Raw genomic sequence first — 27,077 nt, forward strand, 5'->3', positions numbered from 1 at the left:
GCGCTATGTGGTGGCTTTGAGCCTCGCTGTGAGAGGCAGCGGGCGTCATGGAAGACTCTTGGCCCTCGTGGAGCCAGCACTCAAGTCTTGGCCTGCCCTGTTACCTAGAAATCCTGACTGCCCTCTTGGGGCCTCTGTCCTCCCTCAAACGGCCCTGGAACCTCGGAGTTGTGCCAGTGTTATGTTCCTCGCCGCTTATGACTAATGGTGGAAATATGAGGCATGGGGCCAGGCCACGGACTTCCGCAGCCTGGAGACCTTGACTCCCTCTGATAGTCCTCCGTCCCCACGCTGCGGGGTCTGGTTCGGCTGCAAGGAGGGCTGGTGCCTTTGATCCCTGAGCCAGTGGGGAGCATGTCAGGAACCGTGGGCACCAACACCAGCTCTGGCCTGACTTCTGAACCTCCCGGGCTCTTGGAAAGGGCCCAGGTTCCGCCATCTGGGATTTCCCCGAGTGCCTCAGGGCAGGGCTGGGACTGTCCACTTCTGAATGTCTGAGCTGAGCAAGCTAGAGGTGAAAGCACTCCGTCTGCCTCCTCGAGGGACTGTGTGCAGTGGGCGGCAACAGAGGCAGCACCACAGAGTGGCTCTGGGCACCACTGAGTCAGGTCCTTTGGGCCGCTTACTGGCTGTGTGACCTTGGGTAGGTCACTCCAGCTCTCCAGGCCTGTTTCCCCATCTGCCCCCAGTGAGAAGTGATGAGAGCCGGGGCCATGTCCCTAGGGACTTGGCACACAGTAGTCGTGGTTACTGCCAAGTTCATTACTGTGGTACAAGCTAGACCAAGTGGATAGGGAGCACTTCCAGAGAGGAGGCTGAGCCACCACTTTGTGAATGGGGAAAGGTGCTTCAAGGGAAGTTTCAAGAAGAAGGGACAAATGAACAGGGCTGTGAAGGATGAGTAGGAGTTTGCCTGGTAGCGACAGTAGAAGTAGAACAAGTAGACAGTAGAACATGCAAAGGGTATGTTTGGGGACAGCAAGAAGTTCAGAGCATGCCAAGGCCAACGGGTGGAAGGTAAGGCCAGAAGAATTCGCTGAGTTCAGGGTGTGGGCAGCCTTGGGTGTCAGGCTAAGGAGAGCACAAGAGCCATGGAAGGTTTTGGAACTGTGGAAGGGCATAATCAGAGCTGGGCTTCAGGCAGATTAATCTGGCAGTGGCCCAATGGCCCGGGGGCAAGCAAAGCAGGTCCTGGTTCTGAATCTCAGCTCTGTTCTTTTCCAGCGGGTGACCTGGGGCAAATCAGCTTCCCCTTTGTGTCTCAGGCTCCTCGTTTCTCAGTGGGACTCCAACAGCACTCTGAGAATTAACTGAGATGATGCTTGCAAAGTGCTCAGATCGTACTGGACACACAGCACTCGCCTGGTGACCGTGTGGGGCAGATTGGAGGGGCAGAGATCAGAGCTGGAGGCTGGGAGCTTCAGAACAGTGCCCAGGCGAGAGACACTGGGGATGGTCTGAGACCTCAGGGGAGGGAGGGGGAAATCACAGGAAGAGACAGACCATGTATCACAGAGGAGAGCCCTGGCTTGGAGTCCAGCAGGCCTGGGGTGAATCTCAGCTCTGGTACTTCCCAGCGGTGAGACCTAGGCGAGGCCCTTAGTTTCTCTGAGCCTCATTTTCCTCATCTGTACAATGGGCCTGCTGACCTCCATTACCCAGGGTCCCGGTGAGTAAGAAGTGGGGGTTCTGGGCTCCTGGGAGATACCTGCTAAGAGTCCTTTGAACTTGAACCTGTCGGGGAGGGCAGAGGGAGTGGAGGAGGCAGCTGGGAGGAGAGAAAGTGTGGCAGGCAAGGGGAAAAGCAAGGGGGAAGAGGGATGTTCACTGGTAATTAGAACGCTTGAACTTCAGAAAAGTTAATTAATGACGAGGCTGCTGTTCAGAGCAGTCTCGGGCTAGAAGGGGGCCCTGGCAGGGACTGTGCTTAATTACAGGCTATGGCAGGAGAGTGGTGGTGGGGTGGGGGGCGGGGGTAGGAAGGAGCTTGGCTGGGCCAGGAAGGTCTGAAGGAGAGGTAGGAAGGAAGGCAACATCCCAAGGTGAGCGAGGGCCTAGGGATGAGAGGGAGGCCGTTGCCAGGGAAACCAGGTCCATTCTCCGTCAGGCAAGAAGAGGTGTTCAGCCCCAGTGGGTGGGGTCTGGCTAGCGTGGCTACATCCCAGTTTAGAGCAAGGGGCCAGGGTTTTCATTTGGAGTCACACAAGAATCACAGGATATCAGAATGGTCAGGGCCTGTAGAGATTTACTTATTCATGCAACAGACGTTTACGGAGCTCCTACTAGATGCCTGTCGCTGTTAGAGGGATGAATGCAAAACCCTTGTCCCCTTGGAATGGAGGTTCTGGTTGGGGTAAAGACCACAAGCATGCCAACAAGACAACTTTAGACATAACAGTGTCTTAGAGTTCCTGCCTAAAGCTGGTGGCTGCGCGAGACTTTCTGCCTCGCCGGGCCTCTGGAGACTGAGTTTCATTCCTCTTGGTGCAAAAGCCGGTGAGGGCCTAGGCTCAGATATTCCAGAATCTAGTGATGAGTTCTAACCCCTGTCGTGGAAGAAGAGGGAAGGACGGGGGTGTCCAGCGCATCCCAGCCACACTGCACAGGCCATCTGTAGGCGCCAGCCCCAGCCCTGGGGCAGACACGGAGGAGGCATAGGTCAGGGGAGGAGAGAGGTGGTCAGAGTTAATGATGGTCAGAAGGAAGTGTTCAGAGATGGCCAGGCAGGGATAGCCCAGAGATGGCCTGCCAACTGCGCCTCTCTGGATTTCTCATTTCCTGGCCCCAAAGGGAACACTTAGGCTGGGGCAAGGAAATAGGGGAGGGGTCCTCGAGAGCAGGGGCTTGGTAGGATTTGGGTCCTCTGGTGGATCCCACACTGGCAGCCATGTCTGTTGAGAGGTGGCTAGGCTGGGCTTGTCTCCAAGGGTTTTGAAAACTTGGGCATTGACCTACTCAGGGGAGGCATCGGGAAGGCACCAGGGTATGTGCCTGTATTTGTGGTGGGCGGGGCATTATACTCCAGGGAGCATTCAGCCCTCCCTTAGTTACCGTCTTCCTGACTGTTTTGTCCTTGACTCGGTGTGTACATGGTTTGAATGTGTCAGCATGCTGGTGATCCTGCTGAACTGCGTGACACTTGGCATGTACCAGCCCTGCGACGACATGGACTGCCTGTCTGACCGCTGCAAGATCCTGCAGGTGAGGCGGCCCACTCGGCCTGGTTTGCTACGCCCCGCCCACGAGGCCCCGCCCCCACCGGCCTTGCCCCGCCCACTAGCTCGGGGCACCACCTCTCGCCCTACCTTCCATACCCCGCCCCGCCCCGTCCTGTGTGCCATACTCCGCCCCTTCTGCCGTACATTGCCTGCTTGCCCCTGCCCCGCCCTGCCTGCCGCGCTCCTGCCCACCACGTGGCCTGCTCTCGCTCAACAGGCTGGCCTCTTCATCGTTCACAAATGGTCTTACCCATTCCCCTTCTTGATCCTTTCTCCCCTTCATGCCCTCTATATTTTGGAGCCCCTACCCTAGTCTAGGCCCCCATCTTCCCAACCTAGCTCCGAGCTTCCCCAAGCCTTCTCCTGGTCTCCCCAATCCCAGACTAACCATACTGCCCCATGCCACTGGAGTGCCCGTGACCCTGACACTCCTCTGCTCAAAGCCTGCCCTTAGCTCCTGGTGCTCTTGGAATGAAGGCTAAACTCTGTAATTTGCTGTCAGTTCCTGTCAGGAGCCAGCCTCCTGTATCTCTCCTGTTCTCATCTCCCGGACGACCTGCCATGACCCCATGCAGCGCTTGTCTACCCGAGTGCAAGGTGTTAGGGTTATACCCATTTTACAGATGTGTATAAACATCCTCATCCCGTGTCCTGTCCCTGGAAAAGCCAGATTCCTCCTGGGAGGAGTTGCCTTCTGTGTCTTGTGTTTCCATGGGACTCAGCAGTTCTGAGCTGCCTTCAAGCAGCCCAGGGTCTCAGAATCACCCCCTGGGGCACTTGTTAAAGATGCAGACCTGGCCCATCTCAGATCTGCAGAATCAGAATCTCTGGGGTGGTAGTTCCTGGGTCTCAGAGGGTGACAAGCTCCTCATCCAGCCCCAGGCCCCTGAGGAGAGTTAGAACCGATTAGCCTCATTGGGTACCAGGCTGGCTTCCCAACCAGCTGGTGAATTCATCAGGGACTCCTTTCTATGTCCGTGACATCCAGCCTCCCTCCCGGCACACAGGAAGTGGGCCCGTTTGTTGAACTGACCACAGCCCTCGATGATCTGGAAAGAGGAATTCCACCCAGGCCCTGTGCTCAGGAAATACCTACTCCCTTGCGCCTATACTTAGGGATGCATTTGGGGCCTTCTTTCTAAACAGAGGAAGGCAGCCCTAACACCTGCCCACAGGGGCATCAGATCTGTTTTGAGAAAGCTCCTTCCACGTGGGCTTTGGAATCAGACAGACCTGAATGTCAGTTCTGATTCTGCCACTTGTGTTCTGCAATATGTTCTTATGTTCTGGGGCAAGTTGCTTGACCCCTCTGAGTCTGTTTCTGCCCCTAAAATGGGGCTATCCATGGGGTTGCTGTGGGAATTAGGAAAGAGAATGCAGATCGGATATCTAGCCCAGTGCTTGGCCGCTGTTATCAGGGAGAGCCCTTTGCCCTGCCCCCATTAGGGGCCCTTGTCAGTAGACCTGACTTTCAGGAACAAAAGAATGGGCTGTATGACCTTAGGCCTGGTCCTTCCCCTGTCTCTTCATTTGTGAAATGACTCCACTGGACCAGGATCTCTGAGGTTCTCTTCCTGCCCAAGAGGGGATGTCTCCAGGTCTTTTCCATGAAGGACATTTCCTTCATGTCCATGCCTTTGTCCCCACCCCACACTGTGGTTCCAACCCTGTGGTTCTGCTCCAGAGCCTCACACCGTCCCTTGCTTCCTGCCTTCCTCCCGCCCCTGCAGGTCTTTGATGACTTCATCTTCGTCTTCTTTGCCATGGAGATGGTGCTCAAGATGGTGGCCCTGGGCATTTTTGGCAAGAAGTGCTACCTTGGGGACACATGGAATCGGCTGGATTTCTTCATTGTCATGGCAGGGTAGGTAGTGTATATCACAGGTCTTAGCGTCTGGTGCACACCAGACATATGTAATTAATCTGTGGGGCTTCTTGGTGTTTATGAAGAGGCTGCATTGGGTAAGGCCTTCCTGGACTCCTGGCGTGGGAGGAATGAGGGCCCTTTGCTGAATGGCTTAGACAGACAGAACTTCCTCCCCTCTCTGGTAAGACATGTGTCCTCCTGCACTGTCTGCTGATACTGGGTCTGTTTCACACTAACTGTAGGACCTTGAGAAAGAAACGTAACCTGAGCCTCAGTTTCCTCATCTGTAAAATGAGGATAAGTATGGCTCTATCAAAATGAGTACCCAATCAATGTTAACTATTACCCTAAATCACTCAGCAGGTCAGAGACAGCCCCAACTCAGGCACTGTGTGACTCCAAACTGTGGTTATTTCTGTCAAGACACAAACTACAGTCAGAGAGAAGCCAGGTTGCAGGTTAGTCCATTTGGAGCCTCTTGGACCCTGCTTTGTGCCTTGTTCCTGCTTTCCTGGGTCAGACTGGGCTGGTGGCTACTCCTGCATTCATCTAACAGCCAAGGGTCGAATGAGCTCCTTCGAAGCACTGTCCTAGGCATGGGGTAGGAAGAACAGCCAACGCAGAACAGGCCTCGTTCTTCCCAGCTACTGTGCAGGGAGAGACATCCACCAGCTATGGAGGCGAACGTGCCACACACACACAGACAAGAGCTCTAGGAGAAGCTCTGTGGTTTTCTGAGAGCATCTCTGAGACAACATGGTGGCTTGGGGGTTTGAGGACTTTCCTGAGGAGGTGACACACAAGAGCGGGAGGATAAGCAGGTGTTCATCGTGCCCGGTAATGGGTCAACAGGGCAGAACTGAGAGGGGCAAGAGACAGAGAGGGAGAGGGAAAGGCTGGAGGCCTGCGGCTGTGTGCGCGAGTGTGCACGTGTGGGTGTCTGTGACAGTGCGAGTACTCTTGTATGTGTGTCAGTGTGTGTGCGTGTGTGTGTGCTTGCATGCAAGGTGCCCCTGGGACAGGGCAAGGAGGGAAGACAGGCACCCAGCCGAGATGGGAAATCAGTGTATGCTGAAATCCACAGGGATGTTCTGAAATGAAATGATTTGTCCACCAGCGTTTAAAAAAAAACATTACACCTCTGCTCAGCAGGCTTTCCTGAGAACAGAGTTCAACTTCACCGCCACTCTGTCAATTACTTGGACCTTGCTGGAAGCTGTGCTGGGTTCATATGGTTTCTCGTGAACTGTGCCCCTCCCGTGGTCAAGTCTTTCATTCTCCTTCTCATTTTGCTTTGGCTGGAGGCCATCCTTAAGTCGTTTGTTGTTGTTTTAAAGACAAGGTGTTTGGATAGTGTAATTTTTCAGAGTTGTCTCTCCAAACCTACATTCCTTTGATCTTCTTGTGCGAAGGACAGTTTTTGTCTGCTTCACTCTGGAATCATAATTTCTCTCCTCAGAGCCCTGCATGTGGTCCCATTGAAATCCACAAGCTCGAATTGCGGGTGAGTCCAGGACAGGTCTGAATCTTCTTCCTGGCTATTTCCCTGCCAGATCCTTGTAGGGTTTTCTCCTCACCTTCAGAATTCAGACAATTCACTAGGGCAAGTTTAGGTATAGAACTGTTCCCCATGGAGCCTTTTAGAACTGGTATTTTTCTTCACGTCAATATATATATATATATTTCTTTTATTGGCTTTTTGGGTTTTGTCCATTCTTCTCTGCTGCCTGCTGGCAGTCCCATGAAGTGGATATTTCCCTTCTGTATCTGTTCTCTGCATTTACCCTCTTTTCCCTCAAAGGTTTCATCTGTACTAGAGGAGAATTTGTTGACTTGTCTTCTGAGTCACCAACGATGTCCTTTCTTCTAGTTACTGCCCCTCCTGGAATCATTCGTCTCCCCTGTGTCTTGTTAATTCCCAAGATCATTTCTTGTTCCTGGGTTTCTCAGACCCATTCTTGTTTTATGGGTGTGATATTCATTCGACTCTCATCTTATGGATATGAAGTAGGCTTCTTAACAGTCCTTTCCTGACCTTGAAGTCAAAGTATAATCCCCAAAGAGTTAAAAAAAAAAAAATGACCTGCACACAAATCTTAAAAGGCACGTGATTTAGCAGAATTAGGAAAACAGGCACTGGAGAGATAATGTGGGGATGAGAGAGTTAGGGTGGAATCAAAACTGGTTAACGACCTATAGGGTCAAAAAACGATAACTTGGGTTATCTTTTCTGTTGTGCAGAAATCACTTACAAAACTGCAGGTTAATGTGATTTCACAGCAGCCAGACCTTTAATTAACAGTCAATAGTGAACAAAACCAAGGGATATTCCCCCTGATAGTGAAGTAATCTTTAGCTGGGTCTGTTAAGTAGTGCTCCTAAATGACACGGTGAGAAATACTGACCTCCCTGTGCCTTACTTCCAGGTTTTAGGATAATTGTTCTTGACTCCAGCTTGGGGGAAGGCATTTGCTTTGCCGGTTCCACTCAGTGCCTCCTACGAGCACCCCCATCTTGCCCTTTTGACTTGAAGAGTCTCTGTTGCTGAGTTCCCCCCTCTGCGCAATTAAAACACTGAAAGCTGAGCAGAGTGAGGACTGGCAAGGTCTCTGGTATCTTCTCTCAGTCCTTGGGTGGGGTCCATAGGCCAGCATCCCGCTGGGCAGGTGTGGGGTCGGTGGCGGGGTCGGGGGCAGGTAGAGCAAGGGCTGCACACATGCGCAGTCACGGGGGGGGGCATGCTGGGTTTAATGCTCTGCTATGTCACCGTTTTGAAATTCCTTCTAGATTTTGAAGGGGGGCCCTGCATTTACATTTAGCACTGGGTTCCACAAATTATATAGCTGGTCCTGGTTGGGGGGAGGTTCAATGGAGACTTTTTTCCTAGAGTCATGAACACATGTGGGTGACCCAGACCGGTCTTGTTCTCAAGGTCGTCCTTGTCCTTTGTGCCTAGGGATGGTGTGGGTGCGGAGGGCAGGATGGGAAGCCACAACCCGAGGCTCCACAGCCCAGCTCCCCAGTCGCAGCCCCGCTTGGTGCTATAAATGTTAGGTTTCCTGAGTAACAGGCCTGACATCCCAAGGACGTTTTCTTCCTTCCTGCTCCTCCCCTTCCCCAAATTACTGGCTCCTTTTTCAAGCTGTGGAGGAGACAGTCTCCACGCTGGAAGGTTCCTTCGAGGTCAGAGCCTTCACCTCCACATCCAGTCAGCCCCTGCTCGCAGGCTGTCGCTGTGGGGAACTCACCTAGCGGCTGATACCAAATGGGGACAGCCCGATGTGCTAGAAAATTCTTTCTTTCACTGAGCCAAATTTGTCTTCCTGTAGCTCCCATCTGCTGGGAACATTCATTCACTTGTTTGTTTAAAAAAATCAGTATTTATTGAGCACCTACTACATGCCGGGCCTCGGGTTGAACAAGACAGATGCCATTATGATCTCATGGCTTAGAAAACAGATGTAAAACAGAGAATATGATGCTAAGTAAATTCTAAATTGGGCTCAGGGCTGTTGCAAGGAAGTGCAGAGGACCATGATGTTGTGGAACGGGGACCTGATTTACACGGGGGGGTGGTGGATGCCCCCTGAAGAAGAGCGGCCCCGGCGGGGAATAAGAGCTGAACGGGCAGAGGATGAGGGCAGAGTGTCTAAAGGAGGGGGGACGGCCTGCAGAGGGCCCCCAGGGCTGTTCGGGGAAGGCGTGTGAGGGGAATTTGGGAGCCTAAGGATCCTGGGGAGGGTGGGCAGGTGCTAAAAGATGGGGACAGAGAGGGAGGCAGGGGCCTGATAGCAGAGGGGGCCCAGAACCCGCAGGGGAGGTCATCTCTGACAGACTCATGACGTCCTTCAGAATTTGGAAGGCGGTTTCTTTCCTCCTTGAGGCTCCCTCTCATTTTCCTTTTCCTTTCCTTTTTTTTTTTTTTTTTTTAAAGATTTTATTTATCTGAGAGAGAATGAGAGAAAGAGAGCACAAGTAGGGGGAGGGGGAGAGGGGGAGAGAGCGAGAGGAGCAGACCCCCTTCTGGGCAAAGAGCCCAATGCAGGGCTTGAATCCCAGGGCCCTGAGATCATGACCTGAGCTGAAGGCAGATTCTTAACTGACTGAGCCACCCAGACGCCCTCCCTGTCTTCACATGGAATGTCCCCAACACCTGCCACCATTGGTCAGAGGACAGCCGAGGCCACCTCATCTGCTGGGCTCATTTGAGGCTGTCACGGTGCCTGGCCTGGGGTAGGTCCTCAAACTCCCAATGACAGCTCACGGGGCAGAGAGAATGGGCTGTCCTTGTCCCCGTGCCATGTGGTGACCTGTTGAGTGGCTGTGCTCCCTGCCACGCCCTTTGTGTTCACGTTCCAAGCCAGGTCTCTCCTACCCTGGAACTAGACACAGTTGACCTTTTCTTAACCCAAGTACCAAACTTTGCGTGTTTTGCCATTAATCTTCTCTTACAGTGATCCCTTGGAGTCCTGATTCAATCACTCATTACACTTACTTCCTGTGCTTGATCTGCTCAGGAGAGTGAGCCTTGGGGCACCTCGCTAGAGACTCTCTTTCAGTGTTGGACAAACCTCCAGTAAATATGGGTTATGCTTGAACCCACCTCACTATCTTATCTGAACTACACTTTTCTGCTCTTGTCTATTAGGAAGTCATGAAATAGTCAATGGCGTTACTGTTGAACTTGAGATATTCTCTATCTCAAGTCTCTATGTCTCTATCTCTCTCGGTGCATTGTGCTGGTACTTCTACCTCCTCCCCCAACCAAAAACCTGAATGGCCATTGTCATCTGTGGGGAGGGGCCTGGGCACTTCTGTTAAAATCTTCCCCAGGAATTCCAGTGATGATTTTCTTAGGTGAACCAGGGCTGGGGGACTGGGCTGCAGGGACCTTTCCAGAATGAGGCTGAGGCAGAGTCTTGCCAAGGGCACGGCTGGTGAGGACCCCGTCTTGGATGAATGCAGGGAACAGGAGCTGCCTTGAGTCAGAAAGCTCTTGAAAACTTTCAACTGTGATGGCATCCCAGAGAGGGCCTCGGTGTAGGAAAGTGACGAAGCTAAGGGATGACCACAAGCAGACCAGGAATAGGCAACCAACCTCTCCACTCCTCAGACACATGCACAGCCTTGCCCCCCTTCTCAGTGCTCCTCAAAGTTCAAGGAGCAACAGGATCTCTGGGTGGGGGGGAGGTCCATGTTAAAATGCAGGTTCCCGGGCCTCCCACCCCAAGGATCCAGACCCAGGGATCTGGGTATGGAGGACCTAGGAATTTGCATTTTAACCAAACACCCGGCTGGCCCCAGTGCAGGTGCTCTCACTCATTTGACCCTCAAGATGCCCTTGACCGGGAGAGCTTCCAGTGGAGATGACGACTCCCAGTTTTGGGGAAGAAGCGCGAGGAGGGCCCCGTCTCTGGTCTGGGGCCGGGATCTGAGTATTATGACAGATCGTGACAGGCAGACGTACCTCATGAACAGAACTGTGGGGACCCCTGCTAGGAATTTCTTATCATCATTAAAAATATTAACACAGATAGCAGTAATGTCAGTAACTCAGCCCCTCAGCGGGGGAGCGAGAAGGAGGGGCTGCTCTGTGTCCATCAGACCCTGGGAACCTCTTTTCGGGCGCGAGTGAGCACACACAGGGAACAGCTTGCCCATCCTGACTTTTACAGGCTCTGGGGAAACAAAATGTCAATAAGAATTATTCCTCAACCCCAGACTGGAGCTTTCTAAAAAGAGCAGGCAGGCACGTCCCCTCTGCAGTTGCTTGCTGGGAGGTCCTTTTGTCCGAAGTGCCCGTCCGTGGTTCTTTAGAAAGCAAAGGGAATTGAATCTTCCTCGGCTCCATCTGGGGTGTGATAAAAAGTAAGAACATCTACTGTTTGCCGAGTGCGCACTGCGGGGCCAAGCTGGGCATTTGCTGGTTTCATCTTCAGACTGCCTCTGCGAGGGACGGACCGTGGTGAGTTGCATTTCACAGAGGAGGCATGGTAGCAGGGAGAGACCTGCCCACGGTCACGGGCTGGTAAGGGAAAGGGCTGGAAGGTGAACGCAGGGAGCGAGGCTCCAGAGGCTGGAGTTGAGTCCTGGTTTTGTTTAACTTGCTGGGAAGCATTTGGCTGCAAGTAACAGAAGACTCAATCAGCGGTGGCTCGAGGAAATCCTGGGGTGTTTTTTCCAACATAACATGAAGTTCTGAAGCCGATGCGTGCTGATGATGGCTCTGTGATGTGGGGGCTAACGTCTGTGATTTTCCAGGCCTTCCTTTCATGGTCACAAGGTAGCTGCTGAAGCTGTGGGCTTCGTGCCTGCCTCGAAGGAGGGAAGGATGAAAGGAAACAGGGCTGTACCAGTCGTGCCTGTACACTTGGATCAGGAAGACATTTTCTTTCCTAGATCTTTCCTCCGTGCTAGCACACTTGGCCAGAACTGGGTCTTGTGGCCACGTTTAGCTGCAGGGATAGCCAGCAAAATAGAAAACATCATTGAATTTGGCTCCATCAGCCAAGAATTGTTCCCTGGGGCCAGGCAGGATTGGAAGAAGAGAGAGTGCACATTACGTGGGCAACTCTCAGCGTGTGCCACATTCCTCTCCTAGGGCCTGAGTTTCTCTGTCTGCTCTTGGCCAAAGCTGAGGCCCTGTCATGTTACCAAGCCTCACTGGAGCCTCAGGAGCTCTGCCTGGGCTGACAGGGCAAGATGTGTGATCTGTTGAGAAGTCTAAAGTCAAATTCAAGCCATCCAGGCTGTGCAGAGGCCTGTCCCTGCTCACAGACTGGGCTGCGGTTATGGGAGTCAGAGTGTCATCATTGTGGCTGTTTCCAGGAGCCTTTGGAGCTGGCCTCCCTCCGGCATGACTCTGTATGCATCATCTGTGAGTCAGGGAAGCACTCCTTATGTCACCAAGACCTGGGCACCCTCCTGATCTTCCCGTCTTTACATCCTGATTTATCCTGGGCTCTACAGGTCTGTCTGCTCCAAGCACTGGGGCTCTGAGGGCAGGGCTGAGGCTGACTCAACATCCCAGAGTCCCCAGAGCTTGGCTCTGGGCCAGCATGGAGGGGGAGTCTCCATGACTTGTTTGCTTGGAATCTGTTGTGACCAGGTACTGTGGAGCTGCAGGAGAGGGTATCTGGAGCCATTTTCTTCCTTTCCTTTCTTCTCTTCCCTCCCTCCCTCTGTCCATCCCTCCTCCCCTCCCTTCCTTCCTTCCAAGATTTTTTTTTTTTTTTTTAATTCATTTGAGAGTGAGAGAGAGCATGGGAGCGGGACTATGAGCAGGGGGGAGGGTCAGAGGGAGAGGGAGAAGCAGACTTCCGGCTGAGCAGGGAGCCCAGCGCCGGGCTCAGTTCCAGGACCCTGGGATCATGAACTGGGCCCAAGGCAGGTGCTTAACCGACTGAGCCACCCCTGTGTGGAGCCACTTTCTTTTAAGCTGAACTGGCGTTGGGTGGGTGTGGACCTGGGAAGATTCCAGTGGGAACCTTGGGATGGATGTTTTTCTCATTTGCTGTGGAGTAGAGTGGATGAGAGCAATGATAACCACTCGGGTTTGTTTCCATGGAAACAAGATGCTACACGCTATGCGGGCTGAGGGGTAAGTCGCCGGAGATTCCAGGCCACAGGCTGACAAGCCGACACCAGTCAATCATGAATCCGGAAGGCCTCTCTCGGTTACACGGGAAAGGAACCTGCCGATTCTGGTTTAGGGGAGTTTATCATTTCCTTTCCTGAAAGCCGCGAGGTCTCTGGTTTCAGGGCCCATTTGATCCGGAATCCTGGAAGAGATCACTAGACACTGTGCCCTTCCATCTTACAGCTCTGCTCCTTGCTCTGTGCTGACATACATCCCGGCAGCTTTCCTGCCGGGGGGTGCAGGTGGCAGAGGGCAGCCCCGGGCCTCAGAGCCCTCTCTTGGACTCACTGGAAGGGGCCCTTCCCTTTCACAGTCCCTCCAAGGAGTGCGGAACGTAGCTTCCTTGACTTGGATTGGCCGGCATGGGTCATGTGCTCATTCCTGAACCAATCACTGCGGTTGGGATGAGGCTGTGCTCTGATTGGTGATCGCCAGTCCGGGCCCCACCCATGCCACGTGGCCTGAGAGTGGGAAGCGTAGACTTCGCAGAATGCCAGGACTGTTCGCCTGAGAGCTGGGAAGGGAGCTCCGGGTAGGCAGAAATCAGCAAGTTTACCAGAAGTGGTGTTTACTGACGGCGTTGCGCTCCCTTACGTCCACACGATCCCGAGAACTTGGGAGAGGGGGTGCTTAATGCCATGTTGCACATTTGGAAATGGAGGTTCAGAGAGAGCAGCAACCTGCCCCAGGTCACACAGCTTGTAGGGCCCAGATCTGGGATGTGCTCACATAGGGCTGGCCCAGAGCCCATGCTGACTCACAACACGAAGGGTTTTACCTTTTCAGAGGCCAAAATATTCCAGTCCACCTGCCCCTGAGGGCCTGGGCAACTTTACCAGCCCTCAGAGGGCTGCCGGCTGAGTCCTCCGAGGGGGACATTTACCCCCTAAAGTCTGATAGAGCCCAGAGTGTCTGTCTGGCTCCCAGCAGCTATGTCCACTGGTCGTACCCAGAGGAGGGTAGTGTAACGTGCAAAATTTCATGAAGCAGACATCGGGAGGCATATTTGGGACCTATACATAAAAATGACGTCTTATTGTTTATCTGAAATTCTGATTTACCTGGGACTCCTGTATTTGTGTGGCAGCTGTACCTAGAGATGAAGTCACTGGAGTATTGTCGTCCGAGCGGAGGCTTGTGTGGAGAAGATGCGGCTCTCCTGCTGCTGTGGTGCCCTGGGTCCCACCTGCCTGGGGTTTGTGTATGCAGCCTTTCCTTGGACTTTGAGGCCCCAGAACTTTCCCTGACTCTGAACTTGGCCCAAGTTGGTTTCATAATCCCTGTTTTCTGGTTTCATAGGATTTGTGTGAGGGTGTCTGGATGGAAGTGACCTGTAAACCAGAAAGTGCTGGCCAAGGTCAAGGGTTAATGTGATTGCTCCCTAATTCTCTCTTTCCATTATTTCCTCCCTCCTAACCTCCCTCAGTTGCACACCTACTATGCGCTAAATGCGGGGTAGCAATGTGGGCTGGTGGTCTAGTCACCCGCTGGAGCATGCCTGAGTCATCACAGGGCTGCCTCCTGACAGATGATCTGCCATTTCCAGCATCTCAGCTTCCTTTCCATTAGCTACATCTTAAATTACATTTTAAGAAAGCCCCCGTGGGCCCCTTGCAAAGATTGAGGAAACACCCTATTTTTATCAGCAACACACAGAAATCATCTCCTGGGAGGGGTATTTCCTGGAAAGATGTTAAATCTCAGTCATTTTATGTTGCTTCTTGTCAGCTCCAGGCTTTTTTTTTTTTTTTTTTTTTTTTCCTGTTCTTGTCCCTCAAGTTCTGTGTTTGACAAGTTGGCATGGAGAGTCCGTCCTGGGCTGGGACACCTGGGACCTAGCTGGGACTCTGAGCCAGGCCCTGCCCTGGGGAACTGGGACATGACAGAGCACATGTCAGAGCCAGAGGTGCCCTCCTAGAGGACAGCGGGACACAGGGCAGGCGAGCTTAGTTCAGGGGTGGGCCCCTGGGCCTTTCTGGGGCCCCCGGGTAGGTCGGGCAGGTGCAAAGGCAGGTATCCTGGAAAAAGCCCAGGGCACTGTGGGAATGTGGGGTGTGCACGCGCTCCTGGAAGGCAGGGCACGTGGCAGACGGTGCTGGGGTCACGTCAGAGCTTCCGGAGGCCCTTCCTGCTGGGCTTTCTCAGGCAGGAGGTGGGACTCAGGGAGGAGTGCAGGCAGGCACCTGCGATTCGTGGGCAGGTGTGGGCTGAGGCAGGGAATGAGGCCCCCACGAAGGAACTGTCAGCGCTTCTTTGGCTCCTCCTTGGGCCAGGCCCTGTTCTTTTTTTTTTTTTTTTTTTTTTAAGATTTATTTATTTGAGAGAGAGAGGAGAGAGAGAGTGCACACGCACACCTGTGAGAGAGAGTGTGAGAGTGAGAGTGTGTGCAAGTGGGTGGAGGGGCAGAGAGAGAGAGGGAGAGAAACTCAAGCAGACACCCCGCTGACCAGGAGCCCGATGCGGGCCTTGATCTCAGGACGCTGAGATCATGACCTGAGCTGATATCAAGAGTCTGATGCTCAACTGACTGAGCCACCCAGGCACCCCGAGGCCAGGCCCTGTTCTAAGCACTAACTCTATGTAGGAGCCCATAGCATTTTCCCCACAGCCATGGGAGGTCAGTTCAGTGACTTGCCCAGGGCCACATGGTATGCTGGGGTTGGGATCCGGGCTCCATGCTCTAACCACCGGGGAAAACTTCCCCCAGGGGTGCTTGCCTGATTCTAGGCACTGCCGTGTGTGTGTGGGGTTTCCTGGCTACCTGGCCAGCTGAGGCGGGGGTGCTTGGGAGCCAGAAGGCGGCTGGCCTGATGCCTGATGAGGAGGGGGGCGGGCTGCACAGAGCTCCCGAACCCCACGCTCCCTGGCTGTGTGATCTGGCCTCTTTCTGAGTCTCAGCTTCCAAATCTGGCAGTGGGGTCCAGAAGTCCCTCAACGGGAAGGTGTGTCAAGTGCCCGGCACATAGTGCTCAGGAAACCCTTGTGAACCAGCCAGGACCCTTGAGTCAGTGGGAGAAACCAAAGGCAAGTGCGGCCCAAGCCTCAGAGGGACTGTATTGGCTCACAACTGGAGAAAGCAGAGGGCAGATCTGGGATTTGGATGGAGGGAGTGCTCGAACCATATGGCCAGGCTCCTGCTTCTCTCCAGCTCTGGACTCAGCCTTCTTTTGAGTTGGCAGAATTCTTAGGCCACCATGGAGGCAAGATGGCTGTTAGTGCCTAAGGGTTTCCAGGCGGTAGCTTAGCCAGGGAAAGCCCTCTTCCCTGTCACCCCAGCTCAGCAGCCGGGCTGCCCCTCATGGCCCATGGGACCCATGGGGTCTCATGCCCATCCTGAACTAGTCACGGTGGCTGGGGGTTGGTGTCCGCCATGTGACCGGCCTGGGCCTCTCGGGCTCTCTTGGGAGCCAGGGGATCCAGGGGTGGGGGAGGAAGGCCTCTCAGCAGGAATAGGTAGGGCTGTGCCCTGAAGGCCCCGGGGTCTCTCTCCCAGCCCACTCCTGCACCTGAGCCCCTCTCCTCAAGGAGAGCCCTGGAACTGGGTTCAACTACTCTCCTCCTGGGGTGATGTCAGGACAGAAGTGTTCGCTTTAAAGCAAAATTACTTACCTAATTAGGTGCTTGGGAGCTGGCAGGAGGTAGTGGGGGTTTTTGTTGATTTTTTTTTTAGACTTTTAGCACCGAAAACTGTGTGATAAAGTAACTGTGTAATTAGGAATTAATTTCTCACTCCCGTAAGTGATGTCTTACTTGGGGCCCGAGGGAAGTCAGCCCAGTGGTTATTTACCCATAGAGTGACCCCTCTTCACCCTCTCTTTTTTGGAAGGGGGGGTGTCTCCCTAGCTGTCATCCAGGGTGTGGAGGGAAGTAGCTTCTTTCATCACATGTGCTATTCATGCAAAGCAGATCCCTGAGTGCCTACTGTATGCTGTGTGGGGTTGGTGTGGGGGTATGTCTCAGAGGGAGGGGTGGCTGGCCAGCCCTGACCCCCTCTGGTCCCATTCTGAGGCTCACTCCACACAGTCTCTCAGAGCATCCCGATTGTGCCCCCATTGTCCACGCCAGTGACCCGCTCACGAACAGCCCCTCATTGGCTTTTCTCTGTTTCCTTCCCTCCCTTGCCACACTCCTTGGGATCACCTCCAGAGCTCTTGGCTCAGGGTCTGCTCTGGGGGAACCCATGCTAGACAGGAAGTATGAACAGAGTGTGGAATAAGCCAGAGCAGAGAGGGGCTTAGACTTTGTTTTGAGAACAATGGGGAGCCACTGAGGGTTTAAGTCAGGGAGCAATACAGCTAGATTGGAATTTTAGGAGGTTTTAGCTGATTGAAGAAGGGATTGGGGGGAGGAAGCAAGAGACGGGAGAATAGTCAGGAGGCTGCTGTACCTGTCGGAAGAGAGGGATGGTGACCAGACTAGGGCAGGGGTCAGGGAGCTGTGAGCAGACTATCCCAAGTTGGTGCACAGAGTCACCATCAAGACATCATGGTTCCTGTGAGATAGACTTAAACCCGCATTTCCAGCCTTCTAGTTACATGTTCTGCCCATCTTTCTCCATCCTTGTCCAGTATCCCCCTTTCTGTCCTCTTCCCCTCAGAGAAGAACGAGAACTCCTGGATTCTTCACTGTTCACTTACTATGTGTTCTTTATCACTGAATGTGTTTATACCCTGTCTGGTTCCCCCAGAGGAGATGTAGGTGCAATATAACACCCCCAAGTAGAAACATAGAAGAGAGGTATAGAACCTGGCAGAGATGTTTAGGCCAGTGGATTTCCTGGAAGGATCTCTCTTGCTAAGAACTCAGTAACTCATTACCTTTCCTCCTGGACTGGATTGTCAGGAAGCTCAGAGCTAAGATTCCTAACACTACATTCTCCAAGAAATTTCTCCTGGGAGCTTTTCAGTGGACCCCCTGAGGGCTGCAAGTGATGAGGTCTCAGGGACATTTCGGTAGTAGATCGTGAAGGTGTGTTCCCACACTGAAGCCCTGGAGAGTTGGGTCAGGGGGAAGAGAAGAGGCTGGACCAGTGCCTCTCTCTGGGCCTGCCAGGCAATGTGGCTGCTTCAGTCCACCTCAGAGACGGGCACGAGTCTGATCAGCTTCCCACAAGCTGCTTGGGATCTGAGAGGTGCTCAGATCCTAAAACTTCTTGACCCTGGCGAATCATGGGTCTTGGTAACATTCATCTACACCCTGGGGCTCACTCAGAACGCAGGCGCCGGTCCCCTCCCTGTTTTAGAGAAACACAGAGGGAGAGCTTGAGCCTGATTTCTCACCCCGAGGCCAGAATAGCCCGGGTATCTGTAGATGTTTCCAGTTCTTGGTCTCGGCCTGTCCCAGGGCAGGGCTGGGGATGTGGTCTCTGTGGGCAGCCTTGCTTATTGAAGAAGCAAGAAGCAGTGTCCCACAGATTCTTCTTGGGGGGACATGGAGCCCCTGGAGCAGTGTGAGGCAGGGCCAGGGGTCAGGCAGGGTTGGCCGGAGGGCGCCTGCAGTGGGGAGCCCCCAGCGGAGCGTGGGGAATGGTGTGGTGGGTTCGGAGGAATGGGGGGGGGGCGCTCAAATGGGTTACCGCAGGTAAGGAATGAGAACTGGTGGCAGGCAGCAGGCCCTCCGACGCCGTGTGCTGTTTCTGTCTAGCCCTCAGTCTGGGAGGCATCTATTTATTTTTATTGCGCGACTTCGAGACTTGGTGGAGACGGGAACAAATCCTGGGCTGTCACCTGCCAGAGCTCAGCAGGTGTGCCCTGGCGCTCCCGAAACAAAGGATCCTCGTGGGTTCAGTCTGGCAGAGGCTGGGCACCCTCACCCCAGCACCCACAGCCTGGGGAGCCCAGCTGTGTCCAGGGCGGAGTGCTGCCCCTGCTGACAGGATGGAGGGAGCCAGGGCAGGAGGAAGAGGACAGGTGGGGGAGGGGCGTGCGGGAGGAGCGGGCCAGCGTGCTCTCCAGCCCAGGGGTGTGTGTGTGTGTGTGTGTGTGTGTCTGCCTGTGCGTGTGCCCGAATCAGTGTGAGCGCCTGTTTGTGTGCCCGTGTGTGCCGCCCCCACGGTGCCTTCATCACACACGTCTCCCTGGCTGCCTGGAGAGCTCTTTCTACAAAATATGAAAATGACAGTTGGCTCACCCACGCACGGAATCCTCAGAGAGCTCCACTCCCTCCGTGCCCGGGCACCCATCACCCTCTCTCCCCACCCACTGCCCCTGGGCCGGCCTCAGCCTGCAGCACCCTTTCTGCCTGGCCACTGCCCCTACCTCCCCTCTCTCCTCCTCCTCCCCCCTTCCTTCTCCCGCTTCTGCCTCTTCCTCCCCTCCCCCTCCCCCTTCAGCCTCCTTTTCCTCCCCCTCCTCTCCCCCCTCCTCCTCCTCTACCTCCCCTCCTTGGTCCTCCAGGTCCCCATCTCTCTGTTCTAATTCTCTGTCACTTTTTGGGTCACGCCCCCTCTTCTGAATATGGGCTCTGGTAGGAGTGTGTGTGGATGAGGGTGTCCAAGGAGTGAGTGTGTGTGCGTGTACTGACGGTTGTGTGCAGGTGTGTGGCTCTGCGTGCAAGAGAGAGCATGGGAGCCGGAGCCTGTGCCCCAGGAAGCTGGGGGATGGATGGAGGCATTTCAGGCAAAGAAGCTTTCACTCAATTATTCTTCAAGCAGCGGGAGGGGGCGGTGGCTTCCCAACAGTTGGACAGGTTTGCCTGGTGTGTGGGAAAAGCCTTCATTTCCCCGCTGATGGTAGTGACAGGTGGAGCTGGCGGCCGCGCTGGAGCCCCAGGGTGGAGGATGGGGTTGGCGGGGGAGAGGGTGGGAGGGTCTGCTGAGCCGCACCCCGGGTCAGGCTGAGGCTGTAGGCCTAGTAGGGGGAGAGCAGGGACAGGTAGGAACTGAGCAGGACAAGCAGGATCTGATGGAAGCTGGGAAACCACAGAGGGGACCCCAGAGAGCTGCCTGCAGTGGAGATCTGGGAAGACTTCCTGGAGGAGACAAAATTCCTCCAAGGTGTTTCAGGGCCAGTTGCATGTGGTGAGGGAGGGTGGACTTCTTGGTTGAAGTCCTGGAGGAGCAGTAAGGGCTCCAGTGTCATCTCTGCCTTTGGGTCTTTCCCTGGCTGGAGTGGCTACTCCTGAGCGCTGGGGCCAGCTCTGAGTCCTTCTTGGGTCTGTAGCCCCCATACTGGCTTGGTTCATTGCAGACTCTGGTGTGGAAAAACTTCCAGGACTCTAAGGGGCATCACCTCATCCTTAAAGCATGAGAAAGGTTTCAGTGGACAGATGAGATAGAGCATCCCAGGCGGAAGGGACAGAGGGTGCAGAGGCCTGGTGTGGCCGATGCACTGAGCCCATGAGGCCGGAGCCTGGGCGCCTTGCGGAGAGTGTGCCTGGGAGAGCATGGACTTTTCCTGCAAGCCAAGTACGGCGTGCCTGTCGCATCCCCGGAGGTGACACCTGGACTGCTGGGAGCCCGTGGTTGGGCTCAGAGGACTGGAGAGCAGACAGGGAGGGGCAGATGTGCTGTGACCCTGGCTGGGCGACCTGGGACATACGATGTCACCTCTGTCTGGCTCCTCTCCTCGTCTGTGACTTTGGGCATCGAAGCCAGGCTTACTGGGAACCTGGGGGCTGGGGGAGATGTAAGGACTGGGGGCCCGGCTCTAGGCCTCTGCCAGCAGCCAGGACCTGACACTGCGGCTGTGATTTTGCCTTCTGGTCACTGCCTGGGGTCAGCCGCCCCCCCCCCCCTTGGTTCTCCCCTGCTAGCCTTCCCTGCTTCAGAGGCTGCTGGGGAAGCACAAGCACGGGCAAGAGCCACTCGGCAAGTGCTGGGCCGCAGCCGGGATCCTGACCCCGTTCCTTCCTCTCTCCCCCAGGCAGCTATGGGCGCGGATGGACGAGCGTGGGTGGCTAGATGGCTGTGGCCTGGTCCGAGGCCATGTCGCTCCCGCGCCATCCCTCACTGTCCCCCTTTCTCTGCAGGATGGTGGAGTACTCCCTGGACCTCCAGAACATCAACCTGTCGGCCATCCGCACCGTGCGCGTCCTGAGGCCCCTCAAAGCCATCAACCGTGTGCCCAGTGAGTTGGCTCCCCCCGTTGCCCCCTGCCTCGGCAGCCATTCCTGCACTAAGACAAGACTGACCAGCACCTTCCAGCGCCTGGGCTGGGCATGGGGATCCCTCAGTGACTGGACAGATGTAGGTCCTGCTCCCACCAGGCTCCTGGGCCCATTTTTGGGAGGGAGGGAGGTCCTGGTAGCTCTGAGTCCCATAAGAACTGGAGTGGCAGGATTCTGGGGAGTCTGGTTTTTCAGGGACAAGGCTCCTCGTGTGGGGCGGCTCTCAAGGAGGGCACACATGTGAAAAGAAGCTGTTTAGTGTAAGGGAGAGCAGCCCCGGCTTTCGCAGGGGAGGGGAGCCTCAGAGCCCTCACAGTGCCCACTTAGAACTCAAGCTCTGTCCCCCAACCAGGTGCCCGCGCACCCACCCACATCAGGACCCAGCCATCCGTCTGTCTGTCCACCCGCCCAGTGTTGAGAGGTTATGTTATGAGAAGCCCTGGCATCTGTCCATATTCATAATCGTCAGAGCTTTTCCATCTCCGTGATTTTCGTGAGCTTATGATCCCTCCATGACGGAGGCGAGCTGTTCTCATGGAGAACCGAGGTGAAAAAACCGAGACTCAGAGACACCAAGTAACTTGCTCAAGAGGCCTCCTGACTTTCCGGGCAGTGTTCTTTCTAGGACCCTGAGTTTGGAGTACGATGGGGGATGGGGAGGGAGAGAAGGAGGGAGTGCCCAGCTGGCTCCTGACTGGGATTTAGCCCTGTCAGCAAAGGGCAGGAAGTTTCGTGAGCACCTACTACCTCCGGTGTGGCATTTGATGTACTGACGGCTGACTGAATCCTCTGACAACCCTGGTGAGGCTCAGGTCGGTGGCGAGTTGCCCGTGGGGCTGGCCTGACTCTGGGCCGGTGGGGTAGGGCAGCAGAGGCCACACTTAAGGAAGGGTATTTGTGGAGGAGGCTGGGTGGCCCAACCGTAACTTCATTCTGAGATGGGCAGACCGGGCCAAGTACGGAGGGGGTCCCCGGGGCGCACGTACAGGGTCACGTCCCCACCTGTGAATGTTGACATGGCAGGAACCCCCAGGGAGCCCCGAGTGCTACTCTGAAGGTCCTGAGGGAAGGATGGGGAGGCTGGGGTGGGGTAGGGGTGAGTGATGAGGAGCAAAGCTGTGAGGGGAGTGGGGAGAAGCAGCTCAGCACTGTGCCCTTGGTCCCCTCCCACTGCTCTGGGGAGACTTCACTGGGGGCAGGGCGGGGGGGCGGGTTCCCCAGCTTCTCTCTGTGCTTCCCACCCCCACCAATCCTACAAGACTCCTTCTAGATCACCTAGTTCAAAACTGTCTTTAGCCCATAGAAGGGCCACACAGCCGGCACCCTGGCGCCTGGGCGTCTAACCAGTACACTCGCCACAGTGTGTGTCCCCTCCATGACGCCCCCCCACCCTTTCCTGGGGAGCCGGCCACAGGATGGGCTTGCTTCATGGAGCGCCCACAGCTACCCTAGTACATGGAAGCCGCGCGAGAACTACGCGTCAGGGACACACTGAGCAAGGGTGTTGAGCAGCTGTCCTGTGCCAGGGCCACGGGGCTGTCGGTGCTCAGACACAGAGGTGTCCCGGCATCGTGGAGCACGTGGGGCACAACGTGGGGAAGGCGGGGGCCTGGTGGTCCAAGATGGTGTCTGAACAGAGACCCTGTGCAGTCCAGGGACTAACCAGGCCATAGAGTGTTTCAGAAATGCCTGGCAGGAGTGAGGAGCTTGGGTGGGGCAGGCAAGCCAGCCTCAGGGTGGCTCCGGGACTGCAGGTCAGTGATGGCCATGACCGTGACCGGGTGGGGCGGGACTGAGGGAGCAGATGCCCAGAAGGTCCAGGTCTCACCTTGGGGAGTGAGGGGGGAAGCCCAGCGTCTTGTCTGAGCCACCTCAGAGGGAGGGCATGGGAGGGGCCCCGTTTCTCCTGCCTACCCCACCCCCTGGCCCTGGCCTTCCCCATTGTTGTCCCAGAGCAAGCAGGGACAGCTCTCAGGAGGCAGCCCCCCATGGCCACTGAGTCCATGGGCCGGGACCCCTTTCCAGCGGTGTGTGTGCCTGTGCTGGGGGTCACACGCAGGTGTTTGTACATTGTCCTGCATTCTGAACCTCCAGGTCTTGGGAACAGTGACATAAGGGGACATTTGAGAAGAGAAGGTCTGGGGGGGTTTCTGTACATCTCTGTGTGGATGCATGTGAGTCTGAGGGTCTGCATGACCACAGGAGACCACGTGTGTGTACATGCGTGTGCATGTGGCATGTGTGGTGCCTGTGTCTCTCCCTGCCACCCTCCCCCTCCCCAGGACTGAGTGAGGAGCTCATTAGGCGGCTCCTGGCTGTGCAGGTCACTTCCCAGTCCCCAGTACCAGCCTGCCTGGTTCTCCAGAGAATGGCAGCGATGGGCCCTGCGCTCCCGAAGCTTCCAATTTTGGAGGCTGTGTGGCCCGGAGCCCCCCGGGGAGGAGGAGTCCAGGTCCTTCCTCAGGGGCATCCCGCCTGCTAATAGGTGTGACTGGGAGGCTCAGACAGCCAGAGCTGGGGGATGGTTTCCTGCTTGGAGCTGACTGTCCCTCTCAGCTGACAGGAAGAATCTCGCTGCCTCAGAACCTGGCTTGGGGGGTTGTTGGGAGCACAGACCCTCTGGGAGCCAAAATAGACCCAGGACTCCTAGAGCAGGTTGGTTGGTCCATCCCCACCTTTGTGGCAGGGGCCGCTTTGGTCCCTGATGCCACCTCCTCTGCCCAGAGTCACTGAGGAATGGTGGCATGGCGGGGGGCGGGGCACAAGCTCTTACAAGTGTATCCTAGAGAGATTTGGTTGGTTCCCTCCTTTTTTTTCTAGATGTTTCCCTAAAACATTCCAAGTCCTCCTGTTCATTTTCGGAGTTCCTTCTGTCCTGGGACTCCCCCTCTTTTCAACAATATCCTGTAGCTCTCGGTGTTGCCACTAGATGGCAGGCTAGAGACCCAGGCATGGTGAAAGGATGGGCTATTATTAATTGCAAAACCTTGGAGAGTGGGCAGCTCCTTGCAATTGGAAAAATATAGCAATGGCTACAAAGCCTTAGCACGATCAGCCCAGAAGATTTAGTTGGGTTCGCAGGGGATGCAAGATCTGGTTGTTGGCTCTGCCAGGACCCCGCTCTGTGATCCGGGAAGTCCCGTGGTGTCACGGGACCTCACTTTCTCTACTTGCACAAATCAAGAGGAGGACTGGATTCGATGTGTAGTTCTCAACTTTGTGCATAATGGATGGGGCACCCGGGGGTCACAATGTTGTTTACAAACCCTGTAAAATATGTCCCTCCGTGCTACCACGCCGGGCTCTATCCTGGCCATTCAGCCTTTGATGGATAAAGGGAGCACAGCGTGGAGGAGAAGGTGGGGGAGGGAGAGAGGAAGGCACCAGATTGTGAGTCAGGAGGCGGGGTTCTGGCTCCTTGCTGTGGCTTTCATAAGTCACTGTCCGTTTCTGGGCCTTGTTAAGATGGGGCCGATTATCTCTAAAAGTGCCCCATCCTGGCACCGGGCAACTCCAGGCCTGCACCCCCAGTAAGCCCGTGGCATTGCGTTCCAAAGCCCACTGGCCACACTATTTAAATATTAAAGTGCCCTTTGTTTCTCCAGTAAGAAACTAGGGAAGTCACCGCTAGGCTGTGAGCCAGCTGAGTCTGACCTGTGGGCCCACATCTGTAGCTCAGTGACCATCACGCCCCTCAGCCCAGGCTGTGGAGGGGGGTGGGAGGGAGGTCTGGGGAGCTCAGGGGCAGCTGCTGGGGATGCTGGGTCTGGCCCGGGTCACTGCCCGCCCACAGAGTCCCGTCCAGCTCACGGTCCCCGGTGCAGCGATCACCCGCTGCTGTGCAGGGGTGTTTGGGCTGGGCCTGGGATGGTAGGCCCATCCCAGGCCCAGCCCGAGGCAGAGAGGTGGAGGACAAGCTCCCAGGGCAGGGAGGCAAAGCCAACAGAGCTGTGGAAGAAGCCACTGACAGGTCCCAGCTGTGGGACCCGGCCGAACTGAAGCTTTGCTCTACACAGACAGGCCCAGGTTTGAGTCCCAGGGCTCTACTTGCCCGCTGTGGGACCTTGGGCCTCCATGCTCTTCTCCCAGCCCCCATTTCCCCAACAATAAGATGGGGCTGATAAGACCAATTTCTTTACAGTTTTGTAAGAACAAAATGCTGTAACATGCATGAAGGGCTTAGCACGGAGGTGGATGTGCTGTAGATGGTCGGTAGGTGTTAACTGTTGTGAGGAAGGTGCTGGAACATTGAGGACAGAGGGCAGGGGCCTCAGGGCATCCTGGCAGAGGCTGAGTGGGGAGACAGTCCCCAAGCTGGGGACTGGGCAGGGGGGCTGCACAGCAGAGTGGGGTGGGAGCTGAACTCTGAGCATGCTCTGTGGACTGACCAAGAGTGATAAATGGGAGAAATCCATCTAGGGCTTTACGTGGCTGCTTTCTTTGGTTTCCTAACAGCCGTAGGATGGTGGAGCCGCTATGATGCTCACTTTACAGATGGGGAAACTGAGGCACAGAGTGGTTGAATAAATTGCCCCAGGCCACCCAGTTGGCTGGGGGCAGAGGTAGGATTTGAACCTATGCTCCCAAGACCCCAGGGCTTTTGGCTCCTTTCCACCACCCCTTCCTCTCCCTGGAACTTGTAGGCATCCCAGCCAGCCACCCCGTCTGCAGGGCATCAGGAAAGCCCCTGCCCACATCCAGGGTCAAAGCAGAAGTGATGTCGTCAGGACCCTTCCCAAACACCTTTCACTGGCAAAGCATAGAGCTCCTGGGGTACCAGGCGCTGTGTGACCTGACAGGACCAAGTCACGGTGGGAGGCAGGGAGGCACAGTCCTTCTGCACAGAGCATTGCTGCCAGGATTCAAAGCTCGGTCCTATGTTGATTAGCTTTGCAACCCCAGGAATGGTTCCTGTCTTGCTCGGTCCCCTGGGCCTGCACAGTGAGGATGGCACGTAGCATCTCCCATGGGTTTGTCTGCACTGCAGGCACAGAACAGGTGCCCAGCGACCAGCCCCCACCCTGCGTCTCTCATAGAGGGAGGGTCCCAATGTTGGGGCCTCAGAGGGTGGTGTTTAGAGCAGCAGACTGGGGTTTGGACCTGGGATCTTGGCCAGTGGCTCCACCTCTCAGGCCTCAGTTTTCCCATCCCTAAAACGGGCCTCTAGCCCTCCCTTGCTAGACTGTGGGGCTGCAGAGGTCCACACAGCATCCTCTCCTGACAGGTGCCAATACCATACGTTGACTGCATGGGATGCTTATACTCTTGGGATATTGGAATTAGCCTTGGGGAAAGTCACAGAGAATCTTAGACTCATCGAGCCTCAGAATCCCAGATTTTTGTTTTCAGGGGTTCTCAGGGTTCTGGTCTCAGAAGAAGAAGTCTTTGAATGACCTGGTTTTGCAGGCACGTCTTTGATTGCCCATCAGGCCGAGGGGCTCTGGGCTCATGGCTGGCACCTTGTCCCTTATCCCAGGCCTGCTCTGGCCCTTTCTGCCCAAGTTCATGCCCATCTGGGTCGTGGTTAGACCAGTCATGCTGAGGATAGATGAAGAAGGCCCCAGGATTCCTTGTTGGATCCTGCCTTGTGAGGCATCTGTTGGACAGGAAGCTGGGAGTCTCACTTTCAAACGGAGGCAAGTTTACTTGGGCTTTGGGGGCCGCGGTAGCAGGGTCCCACCCCAGGCCATAACTTGGACCTTGGGGCTGACAGTCTTTGGCACCCACAGGGCCTCCCAGAGAAAGGACTGGCAGCCCCCATGGGGAAGGTAGGCAGGGGAGGAGTGTGGGGGCGGAGAGAGGAGGGGCCCAATTTCCCCGGGGCTGCTGCCTCCTCAGAAGAGATGGAGGTAGGTGGGAAAACATCTGGGCCAGACATCTAGTGAGAACCTGACTTGGGAACAAGAGAAGCCAAGTGTGTGGAAGGAAAAGTGCCCGGGGGGTGGGGCGGGGTGAAGGCGTTCTTCCCCTCCCCCACCATCAAGCTCAAGGTCTCTCCCGCTCTACAAATTCCAAAGGAGCAATTCCTGGATGGGATACCAGGTCAAGGGAGGGCACTATGCATTCATTCATTCATTCATTCATTCGTCCACAGTAGCGTCCACTAAGGGGCCATGGAGATTTGGATGCAGCCCCTTCTCAGGCAGATCCTCAAGCCAGGATCTGTGGGCCGGTGGGACCTGTGCTCTAATGGAGGCAGCAGGGGGCTGCGGGGAAGGGCCACTCACATGTCCTTTGAGGAGGTTTT

General features: G+C 55.4%; 1 protein-coding gene across 1 annotated transcript in view; it reads left to right on the top strand.

The window, feature by feature from the left end:
• The window catches only part of CACNA1I (calcium voltage-gated channel subunit alpha1 I), a 114,391-nt gene that overhangs the window by 27,122 nt on the left and 60,192 nt on the right, over positions 1-27,077 (top strand). The window contains exons 3-5 of the mRNA XM_059187032.1: positions 3,089-3,201; positions 4,949-5,082; positions 20,693-20,790. Of these exons, the coding sequence (XP_059043015.1) occupies positions 3,089-3,201; positions 4,949-5,082; positions 20,693-20,790 (345 nt within the window). The remainder of the gene's footprint in view (positions 1-3,088; positions 3,202-4,948; positions 5,083-20,692; positions 20,791-27,077) is intronic.

The sequence above is a fragment of the Mustela lutreola genome, chromosome 8 (genome assembly GCF_030435805.1).
Source record: "Mustela lutreola isolate mMusLut2 chromosome 8, mMusLut2.pri, whole genome shotgun sequence".
In the NCBI taxonomy this organism is placed as follows: Eukaryota; Metazoa; Chordata; class Mammalia; order Carnivora; family Mustelidae; genus Mustela; species Mustela lutreola.